Source organism: Cylas formicarius, unplaced genomic scaffold, assembly GCF_029955315.1.
Source record: "Cylas formicarius isolate icCylForm1 unplaced genomic scaffold, icCylForm1.1 PGA_scaffold_7__23_contigs__length_41026272, whole genome shotgun sequence".
Taxonomy (NCBI): domain Eukaryota; kingdom Metazoa; phylum Arthropoda; class Insecta; order Coleoptera; family Brentidae; genus Cylas; species Cylas formicarius.
The window spans coordinates 30,389,142-30,411,418 of NW_026844352.1; the positions used below are offsets into that span (position 1 = coordinate 30,389,142).

At 33.4% G+C, this 22,277-nt stretch overlaps 4 protein-coding genes across 6 annotated transcripts in view; 2 read left to right on the top strand and 2 right to left on the bottom strand.

The window, feature by feature from the left end:
• The window catches only part of LOC132704656 (apoptosis-stimulating of p53 protein 2), a 120,228-nt gene extending 112,000 nt beyond the window's left edge, over positions 1-8,228 (bottom strand). The window contains exon 1 of one of the 2 annotated variants that reach the window (XM_060674813.1): positions 7,949-8,228. The gene's annotated coding sequence lies outside the window, so the exon portion shown is untranslated. The remainder of the gene's footprint in view (positions 1-7,948) is intronic. The other variant, XM_060674812.1, reaches the window with a different exon arrangement.
• Positions 8,229-12,735: 4,507 nt separating this feature from the next.
• LOC132704462 (uncharacterized protein CG45076-like) lies at positions 12,736-16,780 on the top strand. The gene is made up of 3 exons (XM_060674472.1): positions 12,736-13,007; positions 15,730-15,906; positions 15,991-16,780. Exons 1-3 carry the CDS (start codon positions 12,749-12,751, stop codon positions 16,230-16,232), a joined length of 678 nt encoding a protein of 225 aa, XP_060530455.1. The 5' UTR covers positions 12,736-12,748; the 3' UTR covers positions 16,233-16,780.
• A 640-nt stretch (positions 16,781-17,420) lies between these two features.
• Positions 17,421-18,820, bottom strand: LOC132704460 (inositol-tetrakisphosphate 1-kinase-like). The gene is made up of 4 exons (XM_060674471.1): positions 18,609-18,820; positions 18,456-18,554; positions 17,723-18,401; positions 17,421-17,671 (listed from the first exon to the last, which is right to left on the bottom strand). The coding sequence occupies exons 1-4, from the start codon at positions 18,717-18,719 to the stop codon at positions 17,595-17,597; spliced, it is 966 nt and encodes a 321-aa protein (XP_060530454.1). The 5' UTR covers positions 18,720-18,820; the 3' UTR covers positions 17,421-17,594.
• Positions 18,821-18,963: 143 nt separating this feature from the next.
• LOC132704459 (nonsense-mediated mRNA decay factor SMG9) lies at positions 18,964-22,185 on the top strand. Of its 2 annotated transcripts, none has more exons than XM_060674470.1 (7): positions 18,964-19,082; positions 19,273-19,492; positions 19,572-20,148; positions 20,215-20,359; positions 20,426-20,573; positions 20,900-21,093; positions 22,012-22,185. In XM_060674470.1, the coding sequence occupies exons 2-6, from the start codon at positions 19,303-19,305 to the stop codon at positions 21,088-21,090; spliced, it is 1,251 nt and encodes a 416-aa protein (XP_060530453.1). In that variant the 5' UTR covers positions 18,964-19,082; positions 19,273-19,302; the 3' UTR covers positions 21,091-21,093; positions 22,012-22,185. The 2 variants fall into 2 exon arrangements, with proteins under 2 accessions (XP_060530453.1, XP_060530452.1); XM_060674469.1 differs by lacking the exon at positions 18,964-19,082 and adding an exon at positions 19,089-19,225.
• The last annotated feature ends 92 nt before the right edge of the window (positions 22,186-22,277 follow it).

The window sequence follows — 22,277 nt, forward strand, 5'->3', positions numbered from 1 at the left end:
ATTTCAAACGTTTCGCTACTGAGGTTTTGCCATCGTTTTAATAGATAATAATATCGACGCATAAACGGCTTCAAAGAGATTACCAACGAATTGTAAGACAAATGAAGTTTAAAATTTGTTTTTGTGAGAAAAAATTGCAGGTATTAATTTATTTAGTGAAAATTAAACTTTTATTTCTGAGTGAATTTATTTGCAAACCACCGACATTGGTTCTTAACAGCCTAAAGCAATTTCTGTGGCGGATATTTAGAAGACCACTTTTTTTAATCGAAATAAGGATTGTGGGTGGACGATTTTTACTTTCCAAAGTAGACCAGCTGGTCCAGGTAGTTGCGAACCCCGTCATCGCCAATGAAATGTCAGCTGTGCCTAGCATAAATCAACAAAAAATGACGCTTCAAAAACTATTTCTTTGCCAATAAACCAAAGACCCTAAAATTGAAATTTGCACCATTTTCAAACAAACACAACACAAGCAGGATCAAAAAAGACTCTAGTGTTCCACAAATATCTTCCTATCAGAGAGACAAAGTTGGACGGGAAATCAAAGGGGGTGTAGTTTGTACCCAAGGAACTCATTTACTTGATATTTACATTTATGATATATTACCGACACCCCAATACGTAATTTAATATGGTCGCAAACGATATACGGAATATTGTCGCCACTCTGAACGCCTGTCTGCTCTTTGATGGCTTTAGGATATTTAATATTGTCTCTAATTTAGAAGATCATATTTGACTGCCCAAGAGGATCTGGTATCAGTGATGGATTGTTATTCTAACATCAAAATGTTAGAATAACAAGTCCGCTAAATAAAATGTCAAAAAAATTAAAACCTCGATAATTACAAAGGAATTTAGTTACGGCGGGAGAATAATAAACGCCCGAATCAAATAAACATTTCGTGCCTAGAATCGAGAACGTTTTGTAGCCACAAGGAAGGAGCTTTCTATTTGAAACACAACACCCACGGACGAACGATAGAATGAAAACGGATTAGGAAATATTTAAACGGCTTCGAGCGTTAAAACGTTCTTCGTTTTGTTTCCTTTGGTGCTTGGGCGATATTCAATTTCTTATTGTAACTGTCCAGTACTGATGTTATAAAAGAAATTTTAGTTGTCGAAGAAGCCTTTACTCGAAGAGAAATAATGAAATGTAACAATGGAAATCTTCCGCGTCGATAGTTAAAACTTTTAGAAAGGAAAGGCGCTGGAAAAAACCTAAAATATAACTTCAGTGTACAACGCATTTTTTTGTTATGTACTTGTATATTTATCAAGATTTCATTGAGTCGGACCAAACCTAGTTTTGACTAATCAAAAGTGTCATCGGAAACTATTGCTTACCTCCACAAAAACGGCTTTTTTAATTTACGATTGCCACTTTCCTAAAAAGTATTTTGTAAATATTCCACTGTTTTTTTTTAAGAAATAATTATATCTACTTAATATCGCCAGGTGATTTACAGTAAATTCGCGTATTCACCTATGTAGTTGGAGAATTCTAAACCCAAAGGGCACTGGTAGCAATGAAGGCAATATTATGGGAATTGAGAGAGTAAATAAATGAAATTATGAAATAATGTGTTGGCAATGAAGCCAATACGTCACTATTAAGGGCAACGCTGGGAGCGATGAAGGCATTGTTAGAGCATCAACGAAAATGTGACAATGCAGACATTGCTTCGGTTATCGACAATTTTTGCAACAATGACGACATTAGAGGTGGAACGTAATAAAACATTTCCTGATTTCGGCAGTGGCGTACGCATTTTTGGTAGATATGAATTGAAACACCCCTCTCCCAAAACCTACTAGTTTAAAGTATTTTGGCTGTTTCGAAACAAATACTAAAAACATGATCGCGCTACAAATATGGCGGAAAAATAAAGTTTCTATTTGGAATAGAAAATAGAGCAATTAAATATTACGGAAGCATTAGTATTATAAAAACACGTTTTCTGCATATTTTTTTTATTTTTTTTTAATGCGTAGAGGAGATTTAATCCTCTTAACTAAACTTAAACAAAAACTTACGCAATGACATTTAGCGACTTTCTGTTTCCTGCAATTTACTTACAGTTTCCAAATAAAAAAATTAAAAGTAAAACATTGAATCTCGAAAAAAAAAATCATCCGTGGTTCGAAATCTCTTGGTAAAAGAGCTTGGACCCTGTGTGGGTGTTGTTCTTTTAATATCCTAATATCCTCCATACAATTGATGCATCAGTATTTAATCCAGGTGCTTGTCTCCGGTTGCCCTTCAATAATATTTAACACAGCAACTTCTAATCAGGGTGTTCGAACTTCGCGGTGTCGTTGTAGCTTCTGATGAAGCATGGTAAACAAGCTGCGATTACTCTTGCGTATAAAGACACTATTATTATTGAACAATTAAATAAGTAGATAATAATTTGATTAAATTAGTCGGATTTTGTATTCAAACTATCTGAGCAATGTCAAATAACGCAACAATAAGAAACGTCTTAAGAAGTGACAGCAGCCCCCTAGATTTTTTTAACTATTTTTTTTTCTCGCTATGCATTGATTTAGATTTTATTTTTTTATTTGGAAAAAAGTTTCTAAATAAAACCTAAAATAATGTTCTTTGTGATTGCATAAGTTTTTCCTTAAATTAAGTTAAGAAGGGAGATAGCGTTGCCCAATTCAGTCCCCTTCACTCATTTAAAAAAAAATAAAAAACATGCCGAGTGTGTTTTTATAATAGTAATATTCCGAAAAGTTTTATTGCTCTATCTATTTTCGTTTTAAATATAAAAAATAAAAAGATTTTTTTTCCGACATATTTAATTGGTTGGCTTTTCACCCAATTCAACTAAAAAAAAATCAATTTTTAAAGTTTTGTATCAATTTTACGTAATTGTGTAGTGGATCACAACATTTATAATCATTTTAGTAATAAACTTGACGTAAAATGCGAATAATTTTTTTTATTTGGCAACTGGGCATATAAAAAAATATTGAGTTTCTATTGTTAAAAAAATGAGATTGTGGAGTCCGTTTTTCTATAGCTCTTATAGCTGCCGAGATGTCCTATTTCTGTAAAAACTTTTTAAAATTGCAAGAAGATGAAGGAACGCCATAGAGGAACGCCCAACCGATGCAATCAACCCACGAATATTTGCCAAAAACTCTTCAAAACAGAAGAAAGAAAATAACGCAATGAGAACTTATTGAATATCTATCCGCTCCTAAAAGTCCAAATTTACATTACATAGTATATCACAACAAAACTGTGAGAGCGTTTACACAAACTCGGTTTACCTGCTCGTTTGCATTTAACGGGGTTACTGGGACAACAACATTTTGTTTTAATAAGTCGAAAGTTTTATACGTTGCGGATCGATCTGCGTTATTTTACTGTATTTAGCGGATTACATGTCTACCACCCGTTTAATTTGAACGAAAATAATTATTAACATAACTCGAGCGTTAATATGCTTATTTTGTAGCTTAAGTTATTTACTGAATCGAGCATATTAGTCGAATATAGATCACCATGTTTTATAACAAAATAATCAATCATTATTTCGAATTGACACAAAGCTTTTATATGTCGAAAATTCTTCAGCCACTGCGCGCAATGTCGTCACAATTCGGCCGAGATCATGCAAAATCATTGCGCAATCTTTGAAACATATAAAAATACAATATTTTAAAAGAATACGTGAATCCAAGCAACTTTTTTTAATATTTGGTAGAGGTTCTGAGTTAAGGTGACATGCCATAATAAAAGGGCCACCCGGTATATATTTACCAAATTTCTTTACATTTATAGACCTTTTTTGAATTCGCAAAATTAATTTTGCACAGGGTGGTGAAACAAGTACCGCATTTTATTTTACAAATTTTATCCAGCAGGCAATTTAAATAAAAAACGTTTTTTTTTTTCGCAATTTACTTGCATCACTAAGCGCAAAAAAAAGAAAACAAATTGCAGTAATTTTAATTATCTTTTCCGGATTTTCAGTTTTGCTTTTATTTAATTCGACATTTTTTTGAGTGTTAATTATATTTTTTCAATTTGCAATAACTTCTTCATGAGGGCTTTTAATTAATTTTTCATAGTATTCTAAAAGTTTAAAAACTTATTTCTCTGTCAAACTGTATTAAGGGTGCTTATTCCGAACGCTATTAGCTTTTTCGATGGTATTGTATTTGATCGGCTGAACATTTTCCTTTCACCTACGTTGGCTATGGAAAAACAATTAGGTATTGCGTACTGTTGTCAAACAGGACAACTAATAATTAGTATGCATTGTATGTCGACAGCTGTCACTGACAAAGTAAAAGTTTAAATTTAATATGGAAAGATACTCAAATGCTGATATTCTCATTTAGTTTTATATTCACGTTAAATGTTACAATGTTTTGGAGAGAACCCGTCGTGTTTTCAATGTACGACATCCCAATTGGCGCTAAATAACAATACAAAATTCAACTAAATTGCAAAAAAATCAAATTACGAAATTGAATTATAAAATGTTCTAATATGCTCCCCGTTCATTTGAAAGCACTGTTTGGTTCTTCTTTGTACAGCTGATGTGGCGCGTTGAATTTGTTGATAGTCCAATTCGACAAAAAGCTGTCGGTACATTCGCAAATAATTCTTCTCTGGTATTCACCGGAAAAAAATACACAAATAAAAATCAAGGGGCGTCAAATCAGGTGACCACGGAGGCCACCTCCAAGGGCCATGGGGACGAATCCAGCGATCTTCAGACCTTCAAGATAGTTCGAGATAAGTCACATGAGAACTATGTGCTCACGCTCCCGATAAGAAATTCTTTTATAAACTGAATAACTGTTCCTCGTAGAATTTCTAAATATTTATCGCTATTTAAATTGTCGTCATAAACAAAATGCAGCACCTGATTGTTTAATATTAGGGCAAAAATATTTAAACTAAACATATCTTTAAAATGAACATTTCAAGGAGCCTGTGGATTCTCTTCTACTCTCTACTACTAATTATCTAATATTGCCAACAAGGGACCTAATGTGGGCAGCTTTAAATTCAACAAGAATTTATACTGATGTTACCTTAAACCTCGAATATCTCAAAAAGTAAGTAAAATTGAAATATAAGATAAATTACAAAGTTACCCTATTTTTTGTCCTAGAATTGTTATCTGAATAAAAATATAGGCTGTTCCATTTGAAAATCTTGAGATTTTGTTAAAAATTAAAAAAAAATTAAAAATACGACAGGTTTCTCCAGCACTTTGTAACATTCACCATGAATATAAAACGAAATAAGTATTCTTCCAAATCAAACTTAAACTTTTACTTGGTTAGTAGCTGTCATGTTTGACAACAGAACACAATAATCATTTTTCCCTAGCCCAATACGTGAAGGAAAAATGCTCAGCCGAACAAATAAGATACCATCAAAACACCTAATTATTTCCAATATGGTTCGGAATAGGTAACGCGAATACAGTTTAATAGAGAAATAAGTTCTGAACTTGATAACACTTAAAAATACAGTCGTCTTATTTGAAAAAAAAAAAACGAGTTAAGTGACGTTCAAAATGTGAATGTTTATGGCCTAATTTTGGACACTCTAAAATTAGACAACAACAATAGCAAACATGTGAAGTTAAGCTTCATTTAACGTTTTGCCAAATATCCAAAAACTACCAAAATATGCATTGGTTAAGCTGGAGGCACAAAAATATTTTTTCAAGGTAATCTACGGGGTATTCCATTTGAAATAAGCACGTTGACAGCAACTTCCGGTTGAACTGGAAGCGGCAGGACGTTGAAAATATTTTAAAAAGAAGTACACTTGACAATTACCTTAACCCCAAAAATTGAAAGCTGTTTCTAGATAACATCTGATTAAAGTTTTATTGGACGGGCTGGGTGAAAAACCCTGTATATAGGGGGTTAAAAAAGGTACTATTGCATTTTCCCAAAAAGTGGAAACAATCTTTCAACCACCCGAATAGAGGAGCGCGGTTCGAAGAATTTAACTCTCGCAAAAATATTTTTTAAAAATTCTAAGTTGACATTCTGCGGGGCAACCAAAAAATGCGTTGAAACGTTGCAAGCTCGACTAAACACTGACGAAGACCTCTAGTTGTCTCGTTTATGTTCAGTTCAATTTTTCGGAAAAATTCTTCTCGTTGTGGACAACACGTCTCCGGAGACGGTGGATAACATTAAATTAAGAAAATAATTTATTATTGATTGTAGTCCCCCACACCACATTGATGTTTACAAATCGCATTAAAAGTCTACAACCCTCAAACTCCAACCGAGAAGTTTAACAAAAACACAAATAAAACCAAGTTTATGTTTCCATTTGGGACCGACGCTTATACTTACTTTGGCATCTGTCTTCCTTTGGAAAACAAAGGGCTGGGTTAATTAATCCCTGCCCTCTTCTGACCTTGATTGCCGCGCAATATTCTTTTGCGGTCGTATAGTCGTGACGACATAATCGGCCAAAAAAAACTAACAACGCGGCTACAAAACGTGTAAATTACCTTAATGACAACCGGTTTGGGCCTCTCTAAAATTCGCCAAACGTTTTCCTAAAATAATATACGTGTGTGCGTATGTGAGAGAGATTGCTTAAATACCGTTGGCCCGTTGGTTGTATGTTTTTAACAACTTTCCACGTAATAGATCAAGGACCTGTTGCGAGGCTGCATGATTTCGATTCCGGTCCCCCAGTGGTCTTCTAAATTTATTCGAGAACCTGTCGAAGCGGGATGCGAGAGAAACACAATTAATTAACTGTGGCAATAACCTCGACGGCGAAATAAATTACAGATTCTCCGGTTATTCCGAGCCATTGAGATTGCCTTTTCGATGATGTAGAACGACCCGTATCGGGAATTCTGGTACAAACGTCGAATATTTGAGACCTCCATTTTTACGAGAATCAGGATATTTTCAATTTCGTTTTCGATTGAGAATGTATTGTCCGGTCGATTTAACGAAATATATCTCCGTTTCAACATTGTTGATAGACAGTTTCGAATTCGTCAAAATAATATCAAATTTTGCAAAAACTGTCTCCTCCTTGTCCCCAAATCAGGGGTCCCAACAAATTCTAAATTCTAAAAATACGAAGAAGAACTGAAAGATTTAAAATTTGCTTCGTAAATTCCCATTAAAAAATTGTCAACATTGCTTTTGCAACGGTGCGTAGACATTTCAACCTGATTTGACATGAGCATTTTTGTAATGAATGCATTTTTCTTCCTCCAATTTTTTTATATTTTTGTTTTGTTTTATTTTCTACACAATATAATTTCTGAACTAGATTAATTAATAAAAGGATATGCTCTAGCAATAGTTTCTTGTTTGAGCTCTTAAATAAAAGTACACCTCAAGATCTAAATCAATTACATAAAAAATGATAAAAAAAACATTTTTTCATATCACCATTGAGCACAATAAGTATGAAATTAGATAATAAATAAAATAAATGTTGTCAAAGAAATTGGTAAAAATACCAAGGATTTTACTGAAATTGACCAGGTTTCTGGCGAATTTATTCCAATTGGAATGACGGAATGAATGGACATTTGTACCTTCGTGTACTAACCACCACAGAAATAATTTCGAAAGCCCACGCAAATTGTATAATACCACTTAAAGGTAAATTTAAATTGACCAACTCTCTGGACGGCCAGTGACGGAACTCAAAAACGTACAGACCGCAAATGTGTTTCCATAGCGACGAAAACGATACAAACTTGGACGTCAATTTTCATAAATGGTTTTAAACATGGAATAGATAGACTCCCAGATTTCTTTAATAATACCAAGAAATCGTTAGTGCTTATACGGGCAGATTAGATTTACTGTGCGCTATTATCAAAATGTTATTGGCGGCATTTCTATTTTTATGCCCAAAATGTAAGGCGCAAGAAATTCGCAATTTTGAACGTTATGAGCATACCTAAAGCACGACCGTTGGTGCGTTGAAAGTCGTGCTTCACCGCTGCATTCCAAAATCGCTGACATTCACGAAACTTTCCAACGTCGAGCACTGACAACGCACCATCCTGGTTTTTCACAAACCCCACCAAAACACAACCACCACGGAGCGAGTGTGAAGTGCGGCGCCCGCAGTTTCCACGCCAGATAAATCACAACATAAAATTTTAAAATAACGACAAACCGCCGTGACGCGGACAATGGTACCTGTGTTCGGACTAGTGGTACGGCAACTCTGTCGAACAACCTGTGTGTGCTGGGCAAGGGGGTGGGGGGTAACGCCGTAGTCCCATACCTGCGTGAAACGTGGCATCGCTGCGGTTTCATTCCAACTCCAGTCACGATGTAGATTTTCTGCCGGCCGGCTTGGGTTAACTCGATTTTCTTTTCCGAACCGTACGGACGCAGTGGCTACGCTTGACCCTCAGAGGTTCCATTTTGAATAAAAAGCTCGACCGTCGAAGACGATCTAAAAACAGCCGTAGGGTGGGTGGCCGGCGCGTGCAATATCCGATACTATTACCGCAAAGATTATCTGACTCCACAGGAATCGGGAGGCGCTCCATTATCATACATAAACGTTTAGAATCTGATGGTCAATAGGAACGCTCGGCGGATCAATGAAGTCAAAATGTTTTTTTCTTGTATCATGCATTAGTTACCTTTTGTATTCCTCACTATCTTTACGTAAAAATTATTTCCGTGGAACAGTTGTATGCCAACTACATTTTTTGTTTGTTTTAGCTAGGTATGCGAAGACTACCTTACAATACGTATTTGGATAAGTGTTCGATATACCATAGTTAAACTGTAAATGTTTCAGGTATTTGATAAACTAGTTATTATTGTGTATAAACTGTTTGTTCACAGAGGGTACTGATACTCTTCGCTCTCTTTCCTTTCAAAAGTATTTTCTCTATAGACCTTTCCCTTAATAAGTTGCAAAATCGTTTTTTTTTAGTTAGTTCTAAAATAACAGCAACCAAATGACATCTGAACATTTAAAATTGAAGCTTCTCAAGAAATACCTACGTCTAGTTTTGATAGAGATTACCTCCACATACATATATAAACTAGAATTTCATAAGTAAGATGCAAGTAACCTCTGGCAATTGTTTCATACATTCCCATTCAGATTTCCTTTTTGAAGATAACGAAGCATACCGCACTTGTAGATGTCAAAGGTCTAATATTTATTTAGGTAATAACAACAGTTTTTCTCGCCACGAATAAAACATTTTCAAATCTTCATTACAAATCATCCTGTTTAAAGGATAATCATTCTAGACCATAGTGAAATAAACTTCCGAAGTAGGTTTCTTATTGACTGATTTCAAACATAACAAAATTTGATTTCTAATCCAAATTTGGCACTGCATTATATTTACGAGGGCTGCCTTTTATATTTAGGGATTTTCTTAAACTAATCCAGCTATCTGGCGACTAACGTTTTTATAGGGAAGTTTGTCATTTTGAGGTTACGTTTACTCAGTTTGGTTTTGGCGAAAAAGTGTTATTTGTTTTTTTTGTGATAAATTAAAAACATTGTGACTATTAAAAATTGAACTTAATCGGGAGCATTTACGTGCACTAATTTTTTACAACTTTAGACGTGGACTAACTCAACAACATCGATAAACTTAATTAAACTTTTGGACTTAAAGCACCATCTAGGACTACTGTTTATCGCTGCTTTTCGGACTTCAGTCGTAGTTTTCTTAAGGATGAATTTCGTGAATCCGAAATCTGATTTTGCAAGATCGTCATGGGCGCTAAAAAAATTGTTCGCGTTGGATTTCACACAATTTGACATCAGCTCAAAAAAAGACTCGTGTTGATTGGTCGAAGGAAATGCTAAAAAAATGCTGAAAGTAACCAGTAGTCGACTGTGTTGGCCTTTCAGAATGAGACAAAACCCACAAAAGTTGTTCGTGCGAGGAGCACCTCGAAATAAATGGTAGGCTGTTTTTTCAGGAAAACTGGTCACCTTGCAACTGTTTCTTTGGTGAAAGGTAAAACAGTCAATTTTGAATGATACACAACCATTAGTTTGCTGAAAAACTGCGAAGAAATTAAAAAAACCAACCGCCGAAAACTCTTCACGGTGACCATGCTAGCTCTGACCGATCAGTACAAACAAGGAACATTTTGAGCATTAAAAACGTTGATTTGATGAGCCGTCCACCATGATTTAGCACCGAATGACTTCTTTTTATTCCCATACATTAAGAGTAAATTACGTGGGCAACGATTTTTGACGCCAGTAGAAGCGATTGATGCATTTGAAAAGCATTGTTGTTTTGGAGGTGCCCGACTCGATGTGGGAAAAGTGCTTCGATGCTTGGTTTTATCGAAGTGTATTGATCATCAGGGTGAAATTTTACCCAACCAGTACCACTGCCTGTTGATTACTTTACTTTAATAAATAAATAAATAAGTAGAAGGAACTGCTATTTTAGGAGGACAGTGTCCAAAATAATTTCGTTAAAATTTCAAGTTGTGAGATCTTTCAAATTGTCCTTCACTGTTCAGAATGTAATAATATTTTGTTAATGCAATTTGCTATTACAATCTGTTTGTCGCTCGAAATTGTTCCTTTGGAATTCTGATCATTAAAATATGATTAAGCTTTTCAGCGTAGACATACATTTCATAAAAACTTGTTCGCCATTTCTCCATTGTTTCGGCTGTCACATGTTTCACAGAGAAAATACGGCTCCTTTGAAAACTCAACTATTTAAAGGTGTGTTTTCACAATAGGTAACGACAAACCTGAGTTAAATCCGCGTTATATTTATATTTAAATTTACATATAGGCTACACGATTAATAATAAGATCATGCATACCATTTCAATGTGTTTGAATATAATGCTTAATCTTCAGTAATAGGAGCGGAGTATACTGTGACAAACGCAAAGCAAAACCGTAATTAAAACGTAGGCGTATAGAAAGGCAAGACGCCGAGCCAGATAATGGAGATGCAGACGACACAATAACGTTCCTTGAATATTTCAATTAGTTTTGCAGAAAAATATTCGTGTAGAAAATGCCATTGCAACAAAAACACAAAACAAAAAGAGCGCGGCTATTTATTTTGGCAATTCTCAGATCAATTTAAGGAATTGCCAGAGGTTTATGTTGATATGTATTATCGTTTAAACCGAACTTTTCCGTGAAGAGAAAGTGAGAAGTGGCACACCTGGCTCCTTAATATTTAAAAATAATAAAATTGTAATGACAGGAATCATTGAACATGGTGGCCAACTTGAACGTTATATCGCAAATTTCAGATAAATTGCAATGATAGTTTTCCGTATTTCCGTAATCGTTCCTTACTAATTTGCATACAATAGAAAGATGAGTTGGGCTAATGAAAGTAATGTGACAGCGGCGTTACTAGAGGGAGTTTATTAGAATAATAAATATAATAATCATTATACACGATTATAATTATAGAGATGGGCAGATAATTAAGATGTTAATTATTCTAACATTAATTAAATCAACACTTATATAGAAGTAAGAATAATATGAAAATAGATTAAATGTAATAAATATTATTTTTAACCCTAACTAACTTTAACTCTAATTGATATCCCAAATATGTACAGTATCTCATGTCCCATTGTGTTGTTGTGCTGTCTCTGTCTCTCTGACGCGGCTCTAAGCAAAATTCTTTGAAAAGAAAAGCAAAACTGTTTTTTTGTTAAATTGAAAAATTCTGGTTATTTGTAAACAGATGGGGGTCAAAAATTTTATTGTGTACAACAGTTCATGCAGGCAATCATTCAGCAAGAGATAATTATAGCAAAACATATACTAGGTGGGATGGCATGTAGATCGGAGACTTCTCGCACATCTCACCCCCATAATCTGCCACTGCATAGTGCCGAAGTAAATTGAATCAGAGCTGCGAGCCATCTTAGATAACTTAACCAACATTAGTTCGTCATTGCTAAATGAGTTTATCTGCGAAATGCAGAGCTTGACATTATCGTCGGGTGTCGAATATAGCGGGTGCCCTTTGTCCGAATAAATTGCTCTACTTAAGTCGAACGAAACTCAACCGGGGATCGGACAATATAATGGATGTTTGAGAGATTAAAACGCATTCTATAAATGTTGGAGGTTATCTTTCAAGGATGTTTCCAGTAAAAGTAACGCATTCTGTGCTCAGCTCAGCTGTGGGGTGTTCGGTTCCCGGCAGGGACAAAAGAATAGAGGTTGTTTTTTGAAGCATAATTTTATCTGCTTGGGCATTCGTTCAAACAAGCATGCCAGCAAGTCGTTAAGAGAAAGCTTGATATAAAACGCCTCGAGATTTCAAAGTCAATTATACTCTTTACATTTTGTAATTGTTTTGTAACCAAAGTGTATGTATTATTACTTAGATATCATAAGTTATCTTTGTTATAGATAATAATTGGCTATAATTGTCATTCGAATGGGTAAATTCACCATGTGAAGCAAAAATATAATGTCGCAAATGATAAAATAATATAGTTATCGTTATTAAAATACAGGGTTATTGTCAATATACTTGTAATCTTGTATACTTGGAAAATCCGTGTTTTCTTAACACGGATTTTCCAGTAAAATTTCAGTTTTACAACTACAGAAAATTACAAGAGGTGGTATATGGTAAAATACATCCCATTAAAAAAGAGAAGGGTGAGGTTTTCGCTGATTTTAATAATCGAAGACCCTGTTACAATCTTATTGTTAACAATCATATCTGACGTAAAACGTCATCCTTAAAATATGAACTTCTTCGCCGTTCTAATCACCTACAGTTTGATAAGGCACAATATATGTCTAGTCGCCGAACCGATGGATGGCGCTACGAAAACTAAATCTTACATCGGACAGGCTTCGAATATAGCACAAAAGGCTGCACAAGAGGCGAAAGCTGCGCAGGACGCGATGCAGCAAGCTGGCCAACAAGCTGCGAGACAGGTCAAGCAACAGCTTGCTGAAAAAGCTGTACAAGCAGCTAAGGCGGCCGAAGCTGCCTTGGCAGGTAAAATCGGTTTCGGAAATTTTGAATGATTTATGTGCAGCATCCTTTTTCCTGAAATTATCTTCGCAATTGTATTATTTGCTAGCAATATGTAATATTTCGAAGAAGGCGATTTTGAAACTAACTTTCAAATAATTTTGCTGAATGTAACAAAATCAGTTCGATCCGCATATAGACCATCGCTGAAACAAATACAGAGATAAATGCGCAAGTATATATTTTTTGTAATGTTTGCAGAAGTTGTTTGCCGCCACAGCGGCTTTGTTTAATATTCTCATGACGACAGGTGTGCCTTAAAGATGTTAATTTGCCATACATTTTTAACAGCATCTCTAAATAATGTCCGAATTTTGACCCTCGCTGCTCAGAAAAAACAGTATCGTATACTCAATAGTAGTCTTATAAGTTTCACTTTAAATCAAGTGTAGTCTTAATGGTTCCCATTTAATGTTTGTTACGATTTTAAAACTACCATTGTTTTATATTTAGAAATTAAATACAACAGAGGGTTTTAATCAATTACTATGCTAAACTAGACAATAATAGAGTTTTTTAAATTAGAGACATATTTCAGAGAATTTATATTTGTTTCAATTTTTTTATTTTTACACATCATATTTAAAACAATGAAGTAAATTTTTGCCTGAAAGAAAATTATTATAATAATATTTTCTGTTAAACTTGGGAATACTGAGTATAACAATAACTACTTTTACTTTTTTACTTTATAAATTATAAAATTAGTAAGTTAAAAATAAGGAGGTAATAAATATTATTATTATTATTAATATTAAATAAATAAATATTATTACGACGTTCAAATAGGCACGGCACCTATACACCTACGTCCAAGAGTTTTATTTTGAGACATTAAAAGATATCAATTTTATTTAGAAAAAAATAATTAAATAAAAAAAATAATTTTGATACACTTTTGAGAATGGTGTCTATAACTTAGTTTAAAAAAACTGTTCATAAGTATAGGTAAGTACCTAGGTACTGCCTATTTGAATTAAATACTTAAGTACTTATGTTTTGCTATATGTTTGTCTACAGAAGGTTCAAGAATTTTCTGCCAAACGTTCACTCAGATTCTACGTGTAGTTTCGTTTGTAAATGTATGTCCAAAATGCTTCTTTTCTGAGATACGGGGCATTGGATATTTAAGTAAAAAGACCGTTTTACATAACTTTGGATATTTTCGAAGAAGAAGGGCATCTTAAATTAAAATATGTTTTAGTTGATTTTGCAGTGAAAAGGTGCATCATACAAGAAGTCAGAAGTTTAATTTTGCTCCGAACTGAATGTGAACTTCAAAAATATTTTTTAAAAAAGTAATGGTTCAAAAATATCTAATAAAAATCCCATGCATCAAAAAATGCAAATGGCAAAAGTATCTAAAGTCATACACTACAAAGAAATATTTAGTGTTTCTACATAAAATACCTGTAATTTAATCAAAATCTTTTTTTCAGCTGTTTTTTAAATTCATTTATGTGTTTTAAATTTGAGATGCAGTATACGCCAAATAAGGTAAATTAAAACATTATTAATTAACCTATAGTTTTTTTAAATACTGAAATATGCTGTGCACCTAAGCCTGAATCACCACCATAGATACACTTTATTAATATTTTTTATATTACGATAAGCTAAAATTGAATAAAATAAAAATGTAGACGATTGATATCACTATAGTTAAACAGATTTTATGAAACGCTCGAACAAAAAATGTGAACGTATCCTAGCGATCTAAATTATTATTGCGGTAAAACAAAAAAAAATGTATCAACAATTTTAAAAAATATAATCAAATATATGATTTAAGTATTCAATAATTTGCTTAATTATTTTATTAAAAATTAATTACATTAATTTTGCAAAGAAACTTTCACAGGCTGCTGTAATACCTCGTCGAACTTGCTGACGTTTCGCCAATCATCCTGTTGGCTTCTTCAGAGCTTGACTGAAACTGGCTCGTATTTTACTCTGTACCTGCTTATATATTGCTTGAGGGGGACGGAGTTAAATGAGAGGCATAAACACCGTCTCGGATGACTGATTCCCATATTGGTGACAGATAGAGACCTGAGTCGCGGTTAAGATTGTTAGGTTGTTTATAGATTTCTATGAACTCTCGGATTTTTCGTGGGTAGAAGAACATGCAAGAATTTTAGTTTTATCGAATAAAATTTTATGTCCGGTTTCATGAGTCTGTTCGCCAACAGCTGATGATTAAGACAAAAAAAACTCATATATTTAACAATAGTTCCTATTTTTACAAGAACATATCCTATTTTAATATAACACAAGAATCTTTTAAATCAATATCAGACTATTGTTGGCAAAATATTTAAATGCTGTAATGATTTTTTATTGTTGGTATAATGTTAATAAAACTGGTTCTCTTTTATTGTTATTGTTTTATTGTTCAATGAAACGTAACTCTGTTCGAGGAATACGGAGTAGAACATATCATTGATTTAAAGGTATTTTGTTTAATATTAAGGTAGTATTTTTTCTGTGTGCTGGTTTCGCATTACCCAGTCAACAATTTCAAATTATCACCAAAACATTGTATATAGCATATTTTAATAAAGGACTTCCGCCAGTACCAATATTCTCTTTAGCATAATATATCACATTATGTCACATATTCTATAGAATTATTCTCATTGCAGTTGCAGTTTTTTTTTTTAATAGAACCCCATACTTTTTACAGGCAAAGAGGCTTTGGTTCAAAAACTTCAGGACGAACTAAAAGAGGCGGAAGTTGTTGTGAATGAAGAATCGACTAACTTACAGCAGCTGCAGCTGACCGTGCAGTCTGCTACCAAAGCCGCCCAACAAGCTCAGACCCAATTAAAATTGCTCCAAACGACTTTGCAACTAGCTCAAGGTGTTAATCGATTTAATACATTATATGCATTGTTATATTGGTTAATTGAAACGAAAGGCTGATATACTCCTATTTTCTCATCAGGTAACGCAGCGAATTCGCAACAAACGCTGGAGGGATTACAGCAGCAATTAATCGACAAAGAGGAATTAGTAGAGGCAGCCAAAGCTAGGGTGGAACAATTAAATAAAGATTTTCGCTCTGCCAAAACCGAACTAGGAAAAACGAAGGAGTCGGCAAAAAAGGCCGAAGCATCAGCAGCCGAGGCTAAACAGAGCGCGACCAGAAATAAAAGGAGCGATCGAAACGACTACGATGCTATTTAAAATTGCTGTTATTCTATTGAACTTTTCCATTAGAAACATTAGTATAGCCAACTCGCCAATTTTTAACCGAAGTTAATTTTATATTGATTAGTTAAAGGATTTCTCGCTGATTAAAAACCATACCAAAAATAGCTATCGGTTAACTCCGCCAATGTTATTGATTGCTTTATAAGTTAAAGATTACAGGCAAAATAGTCAAAATAACATCCTATATAAGCATGCGCGAATTACTCGTTTTTTCTCCGATAAGACCTTGCGACGTTCAACAATTAACGACAAAACTTAAAAGTCATTTAAATGACATTTTATCCAAAGAATACCCGACAAGCAATTAACACAATCCACTAAACAAACAATTTTCTGTTGCGCAGATCTTTTTGCGCATCACCATTTTGGAAAAATTTTTTAAAGTAGCTCCAGTTCTATAAAACTCTGCTTTTAAATTTATTAATTATTTATATTGTTACAATTACTGTGACTCATTGTATTTCGGACTTTTGAGATAATTGTGGTAAATGTCGAACAATGGGCGGTGCCTAGCACGCAATATCGTGTATGTCGGAAAAACATTTTATTGATTAAAAAATGGGAAAGCAACTAGTTCATTGTAAGATTTTATTTAGTGAACGTAATGTTATTGGTTCTGTGGCAATGGCGCCACCTAGTGTACAGTCTTTATGTTAAATCCTACCCGGAATTTAATTAAAAAAGTTAACGCAAAGCAACGTCAATGCAAGCTGAGTGGTTTGGAGTTAACAGATATTGATGTTTAAATGCCATTCACTGGCAAACTATCCGCCTTTTATGGGCATTGAATTTACTGTTTAAGCTTGCACTTACAATATTTTTGACTAGCATACAAAGACTTGTTCAACTTGGTTTTGTTTTTCCAACTTTAAACAAAATTAAAATGGCCAATTTAACTCAACTGTTGATCACATCTTTTATACACACATATATTACTATTACCTTTAGGTAAAGATTCACTAACCAGGAATATGATGCCTTTAATTCCTTTGCTTCCTCCTTTCTTTTTCATTAATTTATATTATTAAACAGAATTTATACCATCAAAAAAATATATTTTGTCATTGTGTCTACTCTAATTCAGTCATTCATTCCATCAAAAAATCAATAATAATTGAACTAAATGAATTTAAAATTAATTCACTGTTAAATTATATACATTCCAAAAAAATTAAATCAAATAAATTGCTTAACAATTTTAATGGATGACTATAAAAGTACTTTATAAACAGACTTTGCATAATATTACAACACTTTTGCTTTGAGCATTATAAAATATGTTATTTTTGGCAGTAGTACCTTAATATTTATTTATATAAAGTATATTTTTGTGTCTTAATCAGTAATCAGAGGTAACTTTGTTGAAATGCATTCCAGAAGGGCTTCATAGAAGTTGGGGAAACCATCATATCCTAAAAAGAAGTTATATTAAAAATAAATACATTACTTTAAAAAACTCATACCAGGATAAGCGTTAACATCTATAATGGCATATCTACCACTTGAAGTCTCAATAACAAAATCGATACCTAACAGATCCATCCCAAAACACCTACGGAGAGTATTTGCTATCACTTGCATGGTCTTGTGATCAGGTTTTGTGCATTCCTTGTGAATATCTTCTGGATCCAATACACTCAACCTACTTTTAGAATCTGCTTTGGAAACATCACTGCTGTCAAAATGAATTGTTTCCCTTTGGGTAGCATAAAAATTCTTTAAGGAAGGCCTTTCCACAAAACAAAATTTTTCGCCTACTATGAATATCTTATAGAGCACAGCATTATGATTTACAAAACTTTGTGCCACACACGGCGTACGACAATCAGCAAGATACTTCTCGTCAAAAATGATCGACATTTCGTGGGCTTGCCTAGATCCGTGGCCTAATAAAGGTTTACAAATAAATGGGAATGTAACTAGAGCACTGTTTAATTGTTTTTTAATAACGTCTAAACTGCTAGTCCTCAGAACACAAAAATTAGGCGTAAAAATACCATAACTACGCAAATCAGTCCCTTCAATCATGGTATAACAGTTGTAACGGTCGAGAAGTCTTCTTACATTCGATATTGGGTCCATTATAATCACTGAAGGATTTTCTCTAAAATACTGTTCGACTTCATTGATAATATCTGCACTCTAAACACATAAAATAATTTAGATTCAGAAAACAGGAGGCTCATGTCAAACTACCTTGATATCCCCTTGATTTGCTGAAGCAATAATATCTGTAAGTTTGTGAAGTACGACACAAAAAGGTTCCTGATCCCTAATATTCTTGTTCAAATTCAACTAAAAAAAAGTATGGCTGAAATACAACAATCCAATAGAATCTACAAAACTTACTTTAAAAACATCGAATCCGTGTTTGTTAGAGACGGAAACCAGTTCCTGCCAGTTAATTTTCTGAATTTTTTTTTCCGACATCCATACAGCGATTCTTTTCTTGGATGGCATATTATTAAAATTTGGACTAATAATTAAAGCGTCCACTTAAACATAACGATAAAAAACAAGTTTGCAATTGTTTAAAATACAAAATAAACTATGCTTGTATTTGTTCTGTCACCTGTCTAATGCATGGAAAAGTCAAGCCCGGAGTTGTCTCAAAAACAAACATGCTTTAAGGACCGCTGGATTTTCCTGAAGTAATACACACAATTCTTTCAGTTCTTCTTCAGTCAGTCTTATGAGATAATTTTGTTCATAAACATAATATAAATTGACAAAACCTAAAGAAGCAAAACAGGACTCAATGTCTATGGTGCTGGCCGCGTGATCCTAACAATTAAGCCGAAATAAGTTGGTCAGAGAGTTTGTGTAGGTGTTTTGTTTTGGTTAACCCCTTGTGGTTTAAAATTGTTAAAAATTGTGTTATTGACGATTATATTTACGAAATGTCGGATTATGATCGAAAAAAGTATAGCATTTCAAACAAAAACAAATTATACTCTGCCGCGGGAGTAAGTAAAGACACCGTTAAAACAGAGAGTATCATTCGTTTTTTTAGGATGCCTTAAGCCTTAAACGGAATCCTGTAATGAAAGCAAACAGTTCTAATAAAGATATTGTAAAGGAAATGAATGTATCAGAGAGAAAAGTTAAACAGCCCACGATTTTGCTAAAAACCAGAGAACCAAATCTTGAAGACTTTTCATCTCCTAAAAGAAAAGCAAAAGAATTGGAAAATACTAGTATCAATATGCCCACAGCCTCCAAAGAAAATGATGGTAAGTTATGAACTTCTATTTATGGCTTCAATTGATCACTCAATTTATGGTGGTTTGAAAACAATTTTTTCAATTGTAGTTAACACAGCTGTGGTTAAAAATATGAATACATCCCTAAAATTTATAGAGGATAGCACAATTAAAATAGAACATTTGCAAGATTATATTCAAGACAATAGTGATTTTTTAGTAATAGGAGTTGTAGGAGCCCAAGGCGTTGGTAAATCAACTGTATTAAATTATATCTCCCAAAATAACATACCTAAGAATACTTCGCAAATATGCAATCCAAATAACTCTGAAAATCATAAAACTTTGCCTGTACAGTTAGAAAAACTGAGTACAAATTTAGAAAGTGAAGTATTTAAAGTTCAAACCTGTGAGCAGTTGGAAAATTGTACATCCGGTACTCAAGGGGTAGATATTTTTATCACCCCTGACAGGGTTGTATTACTAGACTGTCAGCCCTTTTTATCTTTGAGTTTACTTGATGATTTAATAGACGGTGATAATAAGAGGACAAATTTGATTAGTGAATTTATTCCATTGGAGAATAGTGGAGAGATACAGGCATTACAGTATACGGCATTCCTAATGTCCATATGTCACATACTCCTTGTTGTACAAGACTGGTTTTTCGATAGTAATGTTGTCAGGTAAGATATTTATTTACAAAAATATTTTTGAAAATAAAAGAGAATATTTTATTGTTGCTGTTTCAGATTTATCCAAACTGCAGAGATGTTAAAACCAACAGCCTCAAATCCAGAAGATGACTATTCCGAGCATTTTCCTCATTTATTATTGATACATAATAAGGCCAATATGACAGATTATACCCCAAGTCAGTTCAAGACTATGCAAAAGGTTCTTGGGCTTTTAGTATATTATGTTTATTATATTTGAAACTAATTCATTTTGTAAACATTTTAGGTCTATAAAAATGTTTTTCATAAAACTAAGCTTCAACTGCAGTCAAATATTGGAATGGGTTCTGGAAGACTAATGAATAGTTTGAACGCGGAAAATTGTGGCAGTCCAATTAATTTGTTCCTACTTCCCGATTTTACTGAAGAGAATGGTAAATATTCTAATATGAAGGGTACATCCGAAAAAGGCAGACAATCTTTTTCTCACTTACCCTTTTATAATTATTAATTTAATTTATAATTTATTAATTTGTCGTTACTAAACAGAGTAATAGTTCTTTCTATATCTAATTTTCATGGCTGGAATTGCCATCACTTATCAGCATGATGTTGAAGGATTCCATATCATTTGCAATAGAAAAGTAAGAATTTTTATCGATGCCAAGGATAGGTTATAGATGGAAAGAAAACCTCCCAAAACCTCAAACTAAACTAACCTCAAAAAGATTTATTTATTTGTATTTGTTGCCTGTTTCAGGAATCTACAGGGGTCACCCGCCTTTGCATGAGCTAATAAAGAGGCTGCGAGCGAATTTGTTCGGAGTAGCAAAACATCCTTTAACTCATGTTCAGTTAACTGAAAAAACGTGGCTAATATATTGTGCCAAAGTGTGGGACACTGTCAAAAAGAGTCCTTTTTTTGTTGAATATTCAAAACTGATGCCCTAATAGGTAATTACTGACACAATTATCTAATGTTTCTGTCTAGTACATTTTATTGGATATAAATTGATGTAAATTAATTACTACATTTTATTCAGTTAATAAGTATTAAATAAATAAATATAAATATAATCCTTAAATGCATTATATAAACTTATATAAAATACTTAAAATATTCTACAGGTAAGAAAAACGTTTTTGTAGGTCCCTCAAATATTTGAGTCCTTTGATTGAAGGTGGTGTGGGTGGAACAAAGCAAAGGTTCTTGTGCTTGTATATAGTATGCAACAAGTTGTGACTAAAGTATCGTTATAAAACTTGTTGCTCAGTGGTCAGACGAAATTTATTAACTCCTTCCATTAATGAAAAACTTTTGCTTCTCTAACCTCCCTTATTTGTATACATCTAAGATTTATAGTGCAAATCCAAATGATTAGAGTTAAACTGAGGGTTTTAGTTGAATAATAGCATAGCAATAGCTATAGCACACCAAGTTTTTGGTCTAATAATGTCCTGAAAATATGAGAAATAATTCGGAGCTGCTCTGTGATGGTTCGTTTAACTAAAGTCTATATTTGTCATCAATCGCCTAAAATTTCTTAAAAAATTTTTACGTGACGTCACCGTATAGGAATATCACTTCGCGTGCTAGTATGATTGGAAACATGAAAGTTTATATAGTATTTGTTGTAATGAATAAAAACCACTAAAAAAAGGCGACAGTTATTTACTATAATCTTTATACATATTTTTCTTTAATATATAAATCAATTTTATTTGCAACTTATTTAATTTTTCAATAAATCCATGGGTGTGAGCGATTTTGCAGGATTTTGTTTTAAATACGCAGAATCGTGGACCACCGTGTTTATTTATTTCAGCAATAGATATCGTATTTGTGCATTTATATCTTGGTTTTTGTTTCAGCTTGAAATTGACATGAAAAATTTTACTTTAAAAATGAAGGTCACGTCTGATCCACGCACATTCGATTTGCAAAACTACCATACTTGTAGAAGATTTGAGGAGTCTGCTATATCTACATATTCAACATGAAAAACATGAAACTACGCAATAAAAAGGCTGGATGGTGTGTTCAAATGGTTTTTATTTGAAGGGAATACTTATTTATTTATGTAAAAATTCGAACAAGAATTTTACAAATTAAAAGACGTAGAAGAATGTGCGTGAAT